General features: G+C 46.8%; 4 protein-coding genes across 4 annotated transcripts; 1 reads left to right on the forward strand and 3 right to left on the reverse strand.

Moving 5' to 3' along the window:
• Positions 1–1631: 1631 nt before the first annotated feature.
• Positions 1632–4503, reverse strand: N7447_004062 (5'-methylthioadenosine/S-adenosylhomocysteine nucleosidase family protein; the record flags this gene model as incomplete). The annotated part of the gene is made up of 2 exons (XM_057228337.1): positions 1632–2924; positions 2983–4503. 2 exons carry the CDS (start codon positions 4501–4503, stop codon positions 1632–1634), a joined length of 2814 nt encoding a protein of 937 aa, XP_057087678.1.
• Positions 4504–5378: 875 nt separating this feature from the next.
• N7447_004063 (SANT/Myb-like DNA-binding domain-containing protein) lies at positions 5379–9485 on the forward strand (the record flags this gene model as incomplete). The annotated part of the gene is made up of 6 exons (XM_057228338.1): positions 5379–6064; positions 6114–6464; positions 6520–6809; positions 6996–7585; positions 7664–8509; positions 9201–9485. The coding sequence occupies 6 exons, from the start codon at positions 5379–5381 to the stop codon at positions 9483–9485; spliced, it is 3048 nt and encodes a 1015-aa protein (XP_057087679.1).
• Positions 9486–10867: 1382 nt separating this feature from the next.
• N7447_004064 (acyl-CoA desaturase) lies at positions 10868–11815 on the reverse strand (the record flags this gene model as incomplete). Its single annotated transcript, XM_057228339.1, has 1 exon — positions 10868–11815. One exon carries the CDS (start codon positions 11813–11815, stop codon positions 10868–10870), a length of 948 nt encoding a protein of 315 aa, XP_057087680.1.
• Positions 11816–15630: 3815 nt separating this feature from the next.
• Positions 15631–16131, reverse strand: N7447_004065 (uncharacterized protein; the record flags this gene model as incomplete). The annotated part of the gene is made up of 2 exons (XM_057228340.1): positions 15631–15822; positions 15889–16131. 2 exons carry the CDS (start codon positions 16129–16131, stop codon positions 15631–15633), a joined length of 435 nt encoding a protein of 144 aa, XP_057087681.1.
• Positions 16132–17264: the final 1133 nt, after the last annotated feature.

The raw sequence follows: 17264 nt of genomic DNA on the forward strand, positions 1-17264 counted from the left end.
AGTTTGATATATGAAGGGTAGCTTGTCTTGATGCATGTTTACATAACGCAGGCGAGTATTCTGGCAGTCGGGGTGCTTTACCCCCTGACTTGAACATTTCTATCCTCGAGCTAGAACTCAACGTTTGCGTATGCAAACACGATGGCTTAGGGCATAGGGCCCCTAAACGCTTAGCTTAGTCCCACAGGGGTGACTGAATGTTGATTCGTTGGTCTCTGTAGCCGTGAATTCACTACGGTAATTCGGTTTTCGCGCTGCCATAGGATCTCACCTGGATACCATCCCTTCTAGCAGACCTTTCTCAATAATCAATTCTGGCTCTCTACTACGCCTGAAACAGTACATACGACCATATGGTGTGGAAAACAGGGCTTCCCATCCGCTCAGCCGTACTTAAGCCGTATACTCTGTACGGCCAATTTTCAATGCGCCCTCAGCACCCGAGCGGCACCATAGGGTGAGTGCGGGTGATACGGGTGAGAGTCTAGAGAACGGGGTGACAATTCTCACCCAGGGGGTGATAGTGGCCAACCCACTGAGAGCCAACGCCCGTTCCTAAGCTAAAAATATAAATACAAGAACCGTGGTCCTTCGTTTACTCTGTCATGATTTTCTTTGTTCTCAAAGACGATGTTCACAAAAAAATCCAGAAAGCACTCGAGGAGCGCATTGCCGTGCCGCACGCATCACGTGGGTTCACATGAATATCAAAACGAGAAGGAACACGAAGACAATATTATCTGCAACCCCGAGCTGGCACCCGCTATGCTAGAAAAATATGAGAATGCAGCACTAAATTGGGTTTTATCAGTCTAGGCCTTGACAAGTGTCGGGGCACCAAAATGATTTTGGTGCCGTTTCCCGATGCACTTACACTAGATTCCGCGGCATTCACTATATACGAGTTATTATATGGTGCCACACTAGCATAATTCCGCCAAGCATCGCATCGCCCAAAATGGATGGATAAAAGGCTGAGTTAGTAAACAAAATACTGTTTTTTCCAGCTGTATCAGGATCTTCTTCACCAATGTCAATAATTACATATATTTAAACAAACATTTATCAGAAGAAGAACTCAACTAGTGGATCTAATACTTCTAGGTCATTTTGGAATTGAATCAAATCATTAGGTCAATGTTGGTTGGTTCCAGACGAAAAAAGTGCAAAACTATATATCATAAAGGCCTGTCAGATATATATTTATATTATATAGTTATCATGCATTTTCAGAAATACACAGAATTATTCCGATTCCTTTTAACTCCCTAGGAATGATACTTAATTTCAATATCATTAGAACCTATGGTATGATTCATTGAATTACTATGTTTTTGTCACAGGAGAAAACGTGGTTTGCGAGGAATCGGTGTGCCCTTGCGTGGGCGGATAACCAACAATGGCCCATGCGTAATTGCGCCAGCAGGTATACCCACTTCCTGGGAAAGGTGCCTTGTGTATGTTGCGGGCAGTGTGTTGTCGATTAGCCGGAGGTGGCCGGCTTTAAATAGTCCCACTTTTGGTCTAGCGGACTGTACCAACGACCTTCCGAGTATATACTTCGATCCATGCAAGGGAACGGGGAGAATAATTAGACGTTAAATGTTTCCCATACATTCATTTAATATGTATCACACCGGAGTAGGTTCCAGATCATCAAGCTGCAATTCCCGAAAAACCTTTTCTAGATTCTCAAGACCCGTAATAACATCACCATAGAAAGCCTCTTGAAGCGCAGGACTCGCAAAGTCACTGTCATGCCCAAAATCGCAGTGCAGGCATTTGTTGATGATAATTTTAAAACTCTTGCTCACCATACGGTAGCTATCGTCTACTAATCTTTGCGCTGTGAAATAATCCGCAAAGCCCTGTGTTTCTCCTTTTTTGAGGTCGATCGGTTGCTGTAGGGTTCTGAGGGGAGCTTGGTATGCAAGTTCAAGGAACATAACACCTAGCCCAAAGAGAACAGGGTTACGGATGATGTGATGGTAATCGGAGGATCGGGGCTGAGATTTCATTAAGGAGTTTGGAGCTCGGATAGATGTGGTCATATATGGTAAGACGTGTTGTGCCTGCTGGAGCAAGGAATCGTGATAGCCGAAAAACTGAACGTCGTCACTACGCCATGCATTGTTGAGCCACGGTGTAGAGTGGTAGTAGAGAACAGCAGTGGCGAGACATCTGGCTAGTCGGACGCGCTCGTAGAGACCCATGCCTTTAGTGGAGTCGGTTCCTGACAGCAATATCAGTTGGGAGAGAGATGCGGAAGGGGTCGTGCTGTTGGTCTGATTTCCCATATATGCCAAATGTTTACAGATATCGTTGTCTCCAAGCAGCCCGATGCAACCATTACATTCTTGTTGGTGCAAAGACCTCTCGACCACGGTGCAGAAATTCCGTTGTAGGTAGAGATTTGGGATTCCCATAATGGGCTCTCCAGGGCACACTGACTGTAGAGGCCCGGGTAAAAGACGGAAATGTACACGTTTATGAGATGTTGTTGGACAATGTGCTTCGTTAAGTTGTCTTGGTCGTTTGAGAGAAGAGTGACCCCTTGATAATGACGTGGAGACCGGTTGGGAACTCGGCTCAGAAGATTTGATGGTTGATTCCACGTTAATCCAGATTGCCTTCCCCGGCATCATGACATTCTGGATAAAGGCCACATTGAATCGCACTCGTGTCTCATTAAGGTCCGGTTGGAGGGATAGATGCACGTCATGGACAGAATGCGCATTACAGGCTGTTCCAAGAGCATCATAAAGGCTGCAAGCGGCTTGCTGAACAATGCGGAAGTGCTGAAATTCGCGGCGACCTTCGGGAGTCTTGGCTATTTTCGAATCTTCTGATAGTCGAGGCTGTTTGCGTTCGGGGATAGAGGATGCAAAGACCTGGACCAATGATTTTAAGTCTTCTACATCATCCTGAATATAGGGTCGATTAGTTTGTAGGGTGGTGAAAATTACTCTGTAGCTGTCTCACCTTGAGCCTGTCTGTGGCAGTCCTGTGCTGCACTTTCGCCTTAGTAGCAACAGGAAGACGCCTTGTGATGTCTTCAATCTCTTCAAGCTTCGTTCGGATTGCTAGAGTCAGCTCCAAGCAAATCTTTTTTGACGAACCGAGGTGATTGTTGAGGGAACCCGAAGCATCCGACGATAGGATTTCCACATTGCTCGAGAAGATAACGCGCTGGGTTTTCAATGTGCTCTTGAGATCAACATCTCGAGGCAAATACTTTCGGTTTTGTTTGAAACAGGAAAGTGTAATCTTGAAACTTGATTCAATTGTCGGCAGAACTACAATGGTCAGATTAGGGCCAACTAGTTTAGAAGGACAAAGATTACCTTGTAGTAGGTCATCATCGCTGGTATCATGATTCTTTTGTGACTGATATGCTTCGTCATAATGAGTTGACTGAGAGGATTCTACTTCGGAAAGAGTATCGGAGCGCCAAGAATAATATCCTTGTGTGGAATCCTTAAGCCGTCTGTCACTTCCTTTAGGCTGATCAATGATTGCCCATTGTTCTAGTAGCGACCTCATACATGCAGCGGCTGTTGCGGCTGTGTACCTTTGCCATATTTTATCCTTGTGACTATCAGCATAGTCACACACCCCTTTCACCACGATACAGGGCAGATTGTTACAAATGCCTGCACCCTCCATCTCAAACGCGATCACGTTCTCCTCGGCAGCAATTCTGTCTCGGTCCTCGCCAGACTTCATGACCGTGTCTCCTGAGGCTATTCGCCCGAAGTGGATATTGATCCCATCTGGAGATGGACACGAACGAACGACCAATCCCTTCCAGTCACATTTCAACGTTTCACATGTGGCCTCCTGGGCCTTTGTGCAATGCTCGTCCTTCTTGCACTTCCTGCATCTCGAGGGACTATGATGTTTATGATGGTAGGTCGGCTCGAAAAGTCGATCTAGCTTTCTCGCAGGGCGGCGATAGTTGCTAATTCGCTTTTGTAAGGTAGTGAGATGGTGATGGGTCCTGCCGAGTAGATGTTCACGACCCTTTCGACATCTGATTTTGTGCAAGAAGGCTCGCACTTCGATATTCAGAGCAGAATCAGTTACTGTCTCCTTGCGTCGGAACCCCGCCGGAAATCTCCTGCCTAAGTCGTATATCACTATCTCATCACTGATGATTACATCACCGAGAAATATATCGTTGTCGGTTCTGCCTGGTACCCCTCCGCAGATTCCAACAATCAACGCAAGTCGGATACCCTGAAAGCTTGATCGGAAACTCGCTGCGACGCTTGCTGCGTGGCCCTTTCCGATGCCGGGCATATATGCCAACACGACATTATGATCGCCGATTACCCCAGTTCGATATGCATTCTGGTCTCCCGGTGCCTTTCCGTATCGATCGCCATCTTCATCCCAGAAACAGTCGAAGAGTGCCTCCACAGCGTCGGCTTCCAACTGTAGCGCGCAGATAATCGCGACATCGAAGTCCCTCCGGTGTTTCGGTGGCGAAGGACTGGCCATCGTCGTGGCTGTCAACAGAGTAATATGGTAGGTGCTTGGGAATAACGGGCTTCTCAGTGAGGTTTCTTGCGGGCTGAATGTGGTACGGGTCAGCCTCTCTATGTCAGCCTCGTAGGAAGTTACGCTTCTTGGACAGACCAGGTGAGAAATCTTTTATAAAAAATACACCACGTGCATTAGCGCTACGTATTGCCAGGAAGTACTCAAGATTTACAGTAACTAGATAGTGTCAGGTTGGAGGATAAACCGTACGGGCAGGTATCAGAAATCGCCAATTGATTATAAGATAGTTGGGGTATGTAGGTGGGGCCAAGGGACTTATGAACTGTCACTGTATGTATGTAGTTAGTTATAACGGAAATCTATGGTTTGACAACGTATGGTACCATTCAGTGGTATGTAACTCTCTAACTAAAATGACAAAACTGACAATTTCAATGGACATGATGACAGACATGACGACAAATTGTATGGACTTTTGTATGGTATCCTCCGTGTCACGGTCATGTGATCTTATGGGGTAAAATACCCTGTAAAACCCATGTATTCGATCCCTCACTTTCGACAGGTTGCTTACCTGTCCCGTGGCCAGTTGCATTCCCAGCATCCCATAGGTAGTAATCCAGTGCCAAGATAAAGATAGCCTTGGAACGCATTAACTCCCCAACACCAGGTAAACTGCTACTCTTAATCATATATGTTGGAAAGCATACTCCGTACTGTTTCTATCAATATTGGGTTACATATGGCCGTTTTTTTATTTGGGGTAAGGAGGGTAGTTACTTTACGAGCTTTGCATTTTCAGCCCCCAAAGGTTGCACGGCCTGGCGCCTTCTGACACTCGATACAATCTGCCGTTCAACATCAGCAGCGCGATGAAGGCAACAAAGGAAACAACGCAATCACTCAGTGACTGGGTCATATCCAGAATCGATCACAGCACTCAAGATCCAAACGTCGGCTTTGTCGAAACTCTATATCATACCTGCTCAACAGCCCTAGTCTACCTTTGGAGATCACGATTTCGATTGATACCACACGACTCGTATAAGAACACCTTGAAGAAGGATGTAGCGAACATCCGGCTGTGGGAAGAGAACTTCCCTCCCGGTCACCTCGACACCATTCTGGGACAATCATGTCATTTGAAGACGAATGTGATCGAAAATTTGAAGGGGATCGGCAATATTCTGATGCCCTACTTCGCGGGCTACGACAGAACCACAACTAGCGGACAAAACCAAAGGAACTCCGCATGGGATCTCGCACAGGAACTTGATACTCAGTTAGAGAAGGCGACAATAATGCTTTCGGCTGAAGAAAGTTCTGACTCGTCTTCAGATGACGAGGTTTCCGACGATTCATCTTCAACCATTGAACGCGAACAGAATCGCCTCGGACGAATCCACTGTTATGTCAGCTGCTTGATGGATCTCGCACCAGTGATCGACAAACATATTTCTTTTTTGCAGCGTAAAGTGGAACCACGGCCAACTCCCCTTGAGAATGTGATTCGTTTATCACAGAGTGCGCAGCCTTTTGCCATGCGCATCCGAGACCGGTTGGTACCCGCCCCGGTGTTTCCTCGCCTAAGCTGATGATCAAAATAGATTTACGATTGCACTAACTCCCCTGGTGGAGCGACTCGCAGAGGCTAACTGGGAAAGGTCCATCCGCATCAGAGCGCAAGAAGAAGAAGAAGAACCGTATCTCGCGGACCATGACGCTCTGACCTTATTTAAACCCTACTCCCTGTTCAATGATTCCGGTCTTGGGACATCTGTTCCTACAAGGTCGCAGTATGCCGCCACTGCCGCCTCCCATACTTCGTTCCTCTCAGTTGCCGGGAAAGAGGCCCATGGTCGCCCCCGAGTGCCTTCTCTACCGCAGGAAGGCGGACTTCCTTTTCAATGCGACTATTGTCGAAAAACCATATCTCTGCGAAACCGGATTGAGTGGAAGTACGTATTTGAATGAGCATAGTATCATGGAACTGAACTATAACTAACTGAGCAGAATACATGTTTTCGCGGACTTGCAGTCGTATCTCTGCACACATGCAGAATGTGAAGACGCAATGAAAACATTCCCAAGTCGTAAGCTATGGGCTGACCACGAATTCAACGAACATTTCACTCGAATCCAGTGGCGATGTTTTATGTGTAATACCACCACCGTCACCCAACAATTGTTTGTCGACCATTTGATTATATGCCGCAACATCCCACTGGCTGGGCATCGTTTGACAGCAGCAATCTCTGAAGCTCAAGAGACAGTCTTGAAACCGGAGTTCAAGGATTACAAGTGTGCGTTATGCTCACAGGATGGTTGGCAAACGAAGAAAGCGTATGCCACTCACGTAGGACAACACCTGGAGGAAATTTCATTGGCATGTCTTCCGAGAGACGAAAGTGGCAGTAGTGACGTTGATTTAAACTCAGACACATCAAGCAACGCGACCAAGAGAAGCTTGGTTAAACCCCTTTTTATAGATAGCCTGGAAGCTTATACAGATATGAGAGATGCAAATTTCCTAGTTACAGGGCTTCCGGATGCCCCATCTTCCTTCGTCGATACTACGATTCGTTCATCCAAGCAACAGACGAATATGGCGCAGATGGGCGTTGAGTGCACGGAAAATCTGGCGAGTCAGGATGTGGAAGCTGACCCCGAAGCAGAACAGAAGCTCATGGATAACACACTTCCTACTGAGGTTGTTGAAGTACTTAATGCGAGAAGCAGCGGGGAAGCCCAGGTCAAGCACGCTTCACTATCGAAGCAGCAGTCACTGTCACCGCTCCAACAACATCTGACACCACCGGTACCACAGCCCTACCCGGTATATTACCCAGCAGAAGGCTATCCCAGGCCTGTACAGGATGTCGAAGCTCGAGCAAAGGAAGGCATGGATGTCTTTGATGCTTCAGCGTCGACTAAGAAACCGGATGTTGGTTATGGATCGTTAGAGCCCACAAGGTGCTGGTCGGTGCCTGAACAACGCGACTTCAAAATGATGCTGTCCCACTTCGGTCGAGACTTCGAAGGCATATCCAAGTTCATGAAGACGAAAACCACAGTCATGGTGAGATGTTTTGCGACTGGATTCCTCCTTTTTTCCGCTATTTTTTGCAAGTCATGACTGATACTGCGAATAATATAGGTCAGGGATTTCTTCCAACAGCGTCTAGACTCCGGCCAAAAAGAGTTCGAAGAGATTGTCGCAGAGGCAGAAGCCAAAAAAGTACGCGGTGAGCCAACAGGCTCGCTTCCGGTTCCCAGTGCGGCGCCTAAGTGGCAGTATGAAGCAACATACCCACATATCACGCACCATCGACCACAAGCAGATGGTCTCCTCTCGCGGGAGGCTGGTCGTTTGGTGGTTCCTACCAGTCCGCGGGAGAAGGCCCAGCCGCCGTTCAACAAGCAGCATGACATGCCCGCGTTTACCTTCGCGCCAGGCATTCCTCCTGGACATCAGTTGGCCAAGAGACAGCAGCAGGATCAGGAGAGAGAGCGACGCCGTGCGATCGAGCAGCGGCAAGCCGAGGAGCACGCGAAGGAGGAAACACGAAGACAGCAAATAGCAGCTCAGCAGGCTCAGGGCCAACTTGCCGCGCAAAAGCAAAACCATCACCCTATGGCTCAACCAAATGGTATCAGCCAAGGACAACAGTCCTCACCTGTTATACGTAACCAGAATCCACACACAGCTTCGTCACCACTGGTTGGTAACACTATGCCCACACAGGCGGTTCCGATGACCATTACTGCATCTGGTTCTGGTAGTCCTCTACGACCTCCATCTGCCCTACAACATACGCACGCCAATGTCATGAGCCACCCGATAGCGCCCTCAAGGACTCAACAAGGACCAAGTCGTCATAGTACTCCGCAGATGACCCAAGGCACACCGGCTATGTCGCACACCACGCCAATCATGCGCAACGTCACACCCACTCAGCGTATAGGGCATAGTAGCCCGAACAACCCAATTGGCCAGACTCCGGTAATAAACCAGGGCATAAGTGCTACCCCGCAAATAAGCGGCATGCCTTTCACCCCTCAGCAGCAGATGATGCTGCAACATCGACAGCAACAACTTCTCGATGCGCAACAAGGACATATACCGCACAACCAATTCACGGCGCCACAAATCGCTCAACTACAAGCCAGTAGACATGCCCAACAAAACATCCAAACCTATCAACAACAACAGCAATTGCCCCAAGCCCAACAGCAGCAACAGCAGCAGAACAACCCAATAGGCCAGACTCCGGTAATGAACCAGGGCATAAGTGCTACCCCGCAAATAAGCGGCATTCCTTTCACCCCTCAGCAGCAGATGATGCTGCAACATCGACAGCAACAACTTCTCGATGCGCAACAAGGACATATACCGCACAACCAATTCACGGCGCAACAAATCGCTCAACTACAAGCCAGTAGACATGCCCAACAAAACATCCAAACCCATCAACAACAACAGCAATTGCCCCAAGCCCAACAGCAGCAGCAGCAGCAGAACAACCAGCCCGTTCAAGCAGTTCCTTGGCACAGTCAGCAGGAACTTCAGCTTATGCGTGCCCAGTATACTCAGATGCAAACCATGAAGCAGCAGCAAGGGGGGGCAGCATCCTCAAATACAGGGCCAACAAAACCAGCAACACCAGGGCACCCAACAGCTGACTCCACAACAGCAACAGCAAACACTCATATCAGCTGCTACCCAGGCGAACGGTCCTCAAATGGATCAAAATAGACAGCCCATGAACCCGGCTCAGAGATATACACAGCTGTACCAACAAAGGCTACTTCGGATGCGATACGACATGTCCCAACGGTTAGTGGTGCAGTACGGCCCACCAAGCCAGTACCCGCCCAGTATTGCACAGCAGTATGGCCCCGATCTTGAAAAGACCGCCAAAGAGTGGGCTCATGATGTCATGCGCCGCGAGAGGGAGAATGGCCAGCAACAGATGTAGACAGAGCATGATGCATAATTGGAAGGACAATTTACCCACTACCGCAGGTATGATGCTTAACGCACACCAGGAATATCTTAGAAGCCAACCTTGGAACGACAGCCACCGAGTTTCTGGCGGCTACAAGGCTTTGTAAATAAGTGTCAAGAGGATATGGAGCCGTATAAAGTATTTACTACGACGGACTTAATAGAGTATACTATCAGAACAAGAATCACGCTCGAGCCCGCCACTTTCACCCTAACATTTCATACCTTGGCTAGGAAACCTTTGTCGCTGTTTTAAGAGGAAGGGCAGGTCGAAGAATGTGATCCCCTGCGGCTTGCAGGGCTTACGTGATTTATGCCTAAGGCAGAGAGGCACTTGCCAAGCAAGTGCCGGGTATTCGCTAGGAAGTGGATTAGTTACGTAATTTTAGTCTACTTGACCGCACTTGGATATAACCAATGACAACCATGCGATTCTCTTAGTATCTCATTACATACCTTCTTGCGGGATTGGCTACATCAGGCATCTATTTCAACATCTGCTTCAACGTCTATTTTCAGGCCCGCATGGCGAAAATGGCCCTTCGCACTTTCTTCTTTTGCACCAACGACATTGATACACCTTTTAAGGAAGGCATCAAAGCCTTGACCAGGGCCTCTTTCGTAGTGGGACTAGCGCATGATGGACCATGCTCGGGAATCAAGGAAGAGCTTAGAGGTAAAGCTGATTTCGAAATCTACTGTGTAAGGAAACTTACTCTCCTGTTCTTTCTTCGCCATTCTGCTGAATGAGCTTCCTAATCCACAGTATTCGTGGCTCAAATTCAAGGCCACGATTACTATGCGGGAAAAAGATCGCTGCTGGGGGCTGACGCCCGTAAATCGACATAATAACCCTCAAGTGTCTTCCACGCGGAAGACCAACAACCAGTCGTAGATGTGAGTAGCACATGGTAGTTACGCTGAAAAGAATCCAGGGCCATACCGTTTCCCCTTTCACGTAGGGAGGCTGTGGAATCAGGCTAATTCCTGCGCATCGACTGGTCGATCGGGAAACTATACGCTGCGGACAATATATGTATTATATACAGTTGTCAGTGGCTCCTAAATCAAGAGTATATCTAGGCTCTGGCTCTGGCTCTGATAAATCATCCATTTTCAACGAATTCAGTCGGTATGTGTCCCAGAGAAAAGTAATTACATGGGTTTGAAGATTCTGAGGTGCCTTCCCGTTGATGGGGCTCCAACGCCACCATCACCTCTCCTGCTACCCGCTTTTTCTTTACAGAGGGTAGCCCCCTACGGCATAGCTCGACTTCGGAGTGTTCTAAAAACCACAATGATAAAATGAGGCGTTGCTGCCTTGCTGAAGGCCCAATGCGATATATGCCAACTTCAGACCCCTGGACTTTTCTCTACTAATTTGTCCTCAGAACTGCCACGAAGATTGGCAACTCGCATCATTGAGAGGATGTTCCGTGCTACTTTGGAATGACTATAGACCCCCCCATTAAATGCGGCACTCCCGTCTTTCCCAATGAACGATCTTAGTATCGAAGAGCCCCCGGGGTGCTCGTCAGCGAATCCAGATATATCATGAATGGCGCTATTGATGCAAACCAATTCCCTCCCGGCTTTGACCTCTGCTTGCAATTCCCTCCAGTCTATCACCGGTAGCTCTTCGAGGGATGGGCCCCACTGCAATTGATGTTCCCTCATTTTTAGGGTTTTCTGTAGCTGCTGGAAACTGGCTTTTTCAATCTCGTTTTGCCGGAAACGCTTCAGATCTCGCACTAGGCCCAGTTTTCCCCACATCCAGATAGCCCATTTAGTGAAGTCTAAGTCATACCACTCAACTCCATTCCTGTAGTCGGAGGGGAATTGATGATGGAAGTTGTGGTATCCCTCCCCCAAGGTGAACAGAGCCAAAGCATGTGGAAGGTTTCGAGGAGATAAACGGTCATCATAAGGCTGATCCCCGAGGTAGTGGCAAACCGAATTGATACAGAACACACCTTGATGGGTGAGAAACATCCGAATGATACCTGCGTAAAGAAAGCCGCCGTACCAGTCATTCCAACAAAAGCCGGCCAAGGTCGCAGGAAACGCCCAACCCATCAGCAAGGCGAGAATGATATAATTCCGCTCTTGCCAAACAACAACTGGATCGGCCTTCAAATCTGATATGTCCACACGAGCTGCCCTCTTTGGTTGCTTGACAATCATCCACATAATGTGTGCATGCCAGAAGCCTTGTTTGATATTATATGGATCATCGGGAGTGTCAGTGTATCGATGATGGACACGATGCTCGCGAGCCCACCACCTGATAGGACCCTGCATGGCTGCCGCACCGAGTATGGCAAGGCTAACCCTTAGTGGTGTTGATGCAGTATATGACCTGTGCGACCATAGGCGGTGATATCCTATCATGGAGTCAGTATTAATATAGTAAGGCTGTAGAACAACTAACCAGCCGTCACACAGAGTGTGACACTGAAAAGATAGAGAACTGTAAAGGTAGCTGTCTGGGAGCAGAGAGGAACCCAAAATGTTGAAATCAATCCACAAAATGGAAGAACAAGCAGAGTGATTGCAGGTATCCAAGCTACTTTCTGATACCAGGGCAAAAAGTTCAAAGTCTTTGCATCACCCATGTTGACTGCTTAGTTTGCGAAACAAGAAATAAGAACAAAAGATAACAGCCCGTGCTGTAGTATAGGATAGATAATATTAGACAATACGTGATTTCACTGACGCTTACTTATGGACGATCGGAAATCATTCTTGTTTTATCTTCTTCGAGGCGCATACAATCTATCAGGAAAAAGACAGCACAAGGGATCATATGCAGGATGATTTTATGAATGGAACCCGCCAATCGGAAATCTTAAATATAACATCCATGTAGCCAGGAGATGAGCCAGGAGAGTAGGATCAGCAGATCTAGAATAGCTTGACTTTAGAGTTGATTAATCACAACTTGACCAGCGCGTCCTACACAGTATTACAGTCGGTTGCAGAAGTTTGAAATTATTTTGACTCACCGTTCATTGGCCCGCGTTTTCCACACCGCTAAGAAGCTTGAAATGCGTTAGTCCTGGATATGTTGATTGGGTTCTTTCCAACTCGGGGTGAGTTGATTATTGACTTGGTCCTGATCATTTGAGTCTGGGCGTTGCAGTGATGCTACCTAAGCGCAGACTCTTGGCGTTGAGAAAAATGGTTCCAAACCTTTACAGAGCGACTGTAGTCCCCATTGTCTAGAATCTATAGCGATTGGATATCAATATTGACCCTAGTTCGGCCGTTGTTTTGAGGCTGTAAAAACATATCCAACTTTCAATCTTACTTTCAATCTCAATCTAAATTCCTCTCTTAGATGACAGTGTAAAGATTTCAAGAAGCTGTAATTAGTAACCTCAGTCACGCGTTGTCAGAGTTCGCGCGATTCAAGATTGAACCTTGTTCAGTTCCCTGAATACACCGTCCCGTGTAGAATATCCATCCAGCCCATCAATCCATAGTTGATACTGAGCTTTTTATGATGCTGATCATGGAACTGTGGATGCTTGACGAATAAATCGACATCATATCCACTATGGGACAACGATGCCTTTAGTCCGGAACCGGCCAGAAACAACCAAAATGTAACAATGTGGACTTTTAAAAGCCTGGCCGGAGCAACAATGGGGACGATATTGACAACGACCAATTCAACCGGGTGGCAATACTGGGAAGCCAAAGCCACGGGCACCGTAAATCTATGGTGCTGTTTGTGAAAGCGGCGGTAGAGTAAAGGGTGATGCAGGACACGATGCCCATAATAGAAAAGAACCTCCCGAATCAAGGTGCAAATGAGAAGATCGCCCAAGATTTCCCTAAGAGGTGGCAATTCCGACTCGAAGCGGAAAGTCCAAGGATGTGGGACCAGCCGATGGAGTAGGAACAATTCTGCAAGATGCAGAGAGCTCATGATGAGTTGGTTCTGTAGCACGCCAAAGAAACACTGTCGGATAGCATTCCAAGTGGGTTGTTCAGATGGTGGATGTATTTTACGTCGTGCGAGGAACCCCAATGAATCTATCAATATAAATAACAGACCCAACACCCATATCGTGGTGAGCTGGATAAATGAACTACCCAAGAACTCAACCACCTCAGGGGAATGAGCTTGAACAAGATATCTGTAAAAGCAAAGCATTTGAGGCGGTCAATTGATAATACTTAATAGAGGTCATCACAATACTGTCGCTTTACCAAGGAGGGCATGGCTATATAGCAATTTTCTTCTGAACATAATTTCAGGGCTGCAAAGAAGCAAGGAGGGGACGTATAAAGTTCAACTTAGCAAAATGGTCCCTTGTCATGCTGCGAAGAATGTGATCAGTCTCAATCTGTAGATCACATGTAGTGCTATTTCTGAACAAATGCAAGGTCTGCCAAGGAACTGACACATAACGTTAAACTAAGTAGAGGTGTTCCCTGTAGTGCTGCGAACAATGTGGTTATTTCAATCTGTACATCATCCAAATACCCCTTCCCGTACTGTGCTCAATGTATATACCCTAGTGTAAAATGCTATTCCCCTGATGCCATAACTTGAATTATAATTCCCAAGTACTCATGTCTATTATGGACCGACCTCTATCCGTGTCTTTTGGGCTTCCCAGCTCCTATATTTTCCAAATACCTGATCGTTTTCCCGATGTCTCGCAGAGCTTCCTACTTTCAAAGGAGCTGGGGATGACAAGGATCGCGCCCTACACTCTTGATATCCGTTTTCCATTCATATCAGCCGGTTTATATGTGGCGACTGTTCTTTACTTCAATCGCCTGAACCGTGGACGCAAGAACAAGCACTGGGTTGTTGCTAGGTACCGGGTTTTCCCAGTCTTTGTCTTCACACATAATTTATTGTTGGCCATGTTCTCTGCATTTGCTTTCTTTTCAACTTTCGGCTCCCTTCGAAGGAGTTTCTCTGCCTTGGATGAGTCCCATTCTTTGTCCCATGTTGCGCATATTTTGTGCAGGTTGGACAATGTCTTGTCTTTGGAAGATACTGAGCAACGTAACTACGTGTTCAGTGAAGTAACGGGTGAATTTCTGAGACGAGAGACTGAGTGGATATGGTACATCTCTTGGTTGTTCTATCTTTCGAAGATATATGAATTCGTCGATACTGCGATTATACTTGCCAAAGGCAAAGAAAGCTCGATTCTCCAAACTTACCATCATTCCGGAGTCGTGATTTGCGCCTGGTTATCTTTGCGGTTCAAATCTCCTCCCGCTTTGGTTGGCCTGTTGGTCAACAGCACAGTTCACACTGCCATGGTATGTCTGCTTCATTTTCTTTACGGTCCTGGTACTAAGTGAGATTGCCAGTACACGTATTACGCCATGGTAACATTGAAATTGCGCCCACCAATTATGATCAAAGCCACTTTGACCGCAATGCAGATCGTCCAGTTTATATTCGGATTCCTGACTGGCGTTGGCTATGTTTTTGTTAAATATAGTGTGCCACTCCACGCAGAAGGATATCCAGTCCAATCGCAGCCGGTTGCTCACTATCATATACAAAACCGTACGGTTCCTTGTGTTTACAACTTTGGGCATATATCTGCTGTTTGGGTTGGTGGGATCTATGTTTTCCCATTGATTTACATGTTCACAAGTTTCTTTACAAGGGCATACATTCTCCCTTGCAAAGAAAAGTTACAATAGATGGATATGGATTTCATACCTTCCGTCCATTCCATTGATTAACCCGACGATCCACTTCGTGGTGTGCCGACATGATCGAACTCAATTTTCTCTGCTTCCTTCCACCCATTCACCGGTCGCCCGGTATATCCTTAGTCGGTTCTGCAATTAAACGGGAAAGTATATAGAAGAGGCTCACTTACCAAGATTTCGAGAAAGAATGTGGATGATGAACGTGCCCAGCGTGGAGTATGTGCAAGTTGACTGTGCCTGGTTGTTTTCGCGTGTTACATGATTTTCCCCATGGATAGAGCAAGAACATGAGAGAAGGATACGTTGTTGGTTTGCCAATAGAACAGTTGTCCATATCGGTGACAAGATATTATTCCTACATCAAACTGAATATACATGTATATGACAAAATCCATCAGCTGTCCTTGGTTGTCCATATTTCAGGTCCTATACGCCTGTTGCGCCTCATCAAATGCATGGCCAATCTTATCCGTCCACGGGGTCATCTGGTAGAACACATCATCTGGAATCTTGGTTTTGGCCACCCCTTCAAACAGATTCTTTTCGTCATGCAAGTTCTGCACCATATAAATAGCTAGGGGTCCAACGCCCATGCTCTTGAACAAGGGTGCCTGAAGCAATGTCAGCGTTATCTACGTGCTTCGCAGCTCACAGATATCCGGGTGAGATACCCATACCTTGTCTTTAGCAGACTGCAAAGTATCCAAAAGGATTAGAAACATCTTCGTATACGATTCGGAACACCTAGTCGCCTCCTCAGAGGTGAACTGGTCTCCATCCGCTAAGCTCTTCCGTGCAGTTTGGGCAGCGTTTCTAGCATTGGCCATGGCGTTAGCGACCCCTATGGCGGCAAGGGGTCCCCCATTATAATCATCCAGTGATCTCTTTGCTTCTGTGATGGCTTCAACGAAATCATCCATATCAGAGACAGACTGATTGTAGTTTGCAGCAGCAGACACTAAGCAGACACTGCAGAGAGCGCCGATGAGCACATATTGCCCCAATATTATCAATAGCATAGTAAGCGGACCGTAAGATGCAGGGGAAAGGAAGCTTTAAACAGATGCTGCTTGAATAGATTAAGCCGAGACAGTACACAAGCAGGTGTACGGGGACAATGAGCATGTCCTTCGTATTTATAGTCCACCGGGGAAAATGCGAGGGGTTTGATCCTAGTATTAGTTACGAAGGTCCCTCGATAGGGGCGCAAGGAATGACAGTGAAGAATTCTGGAGTGCCAGAATCACTGGGTCGATGCACCTCAATCGAATGTATCGGAAATTATATCTTGCCGAAATGTTCCTAATCGTTTCTAGACTGGTGCACATTGATCATTCAATATTTCCAGTAAAGGTTGCGGTGGGGCTATTTGCGTGAAACATTTCGGAGTAGAGGGAGGGGCTTTTGATTTCCGGGCCGGTAGGGACTTCTTTCTAAAAGTCCTCGACAAATTGGAAAGGTGTTGGGTTGCTGGCCATAGACTCACTTTCTAAGAAACACTTGCAAGGTACATTTACCTCTTAGCCCCTGTTTGTTCTTCGCAGTGGCTGTTCTAGCGAAGATTTTTACAATCATCAGCAACTTACCTGAACTTTTGAAAGGCCTGATGGAAGTACCTCCAAAATCGGTATTTTCTCCGTTAATTCCAAGTCGGTGATGCATATGTCATTTCCCAGTACGCCCGTGTCATTTTTACGGTCCCCGAAGCTGTACATGAGCTTCTAGGTCCAACTTGTTTGCCCTGTTGACAAATACCATGAAAATTGCATAAGATAACTCAATAATACTAATTTATTTCAAGTCAAGTCTTGACGCCATATTATTTGGTTGCAATAAGACTTTATTAGGTAACACAGTCTGCAGATCATCTCGCAATGCGTTGTACTAGATACCTAATAGAAAGACACAATTCTATAACTATGCCTAATGTAAGGGGTGCGCTGTGGCATTTTTACATTAGGTGGTATTTGTGACGGTGGAACGTCAATCATTTATCAATGGCGGTGTAAGACCCCCCCGGAGGGAGTTTTGAAGATCTGGGAACATCATTTCA

The sequence above is a fragment of the Penicillium robsamsonii genome, assembly GCF_028829455.1.
Source record: "Penicillium robsamsonii strain IBT 29466 chromosome Unknown utg000002l_segment0_segment0, whole genome shotgun sequence".
Lineage (NCBI taxonomy): Eukaryota > Fungi > Ascomycota > Eurotiomycetes > Eurotiales > Aspergillaceae > Penicillium > Penicillium robsamsonii.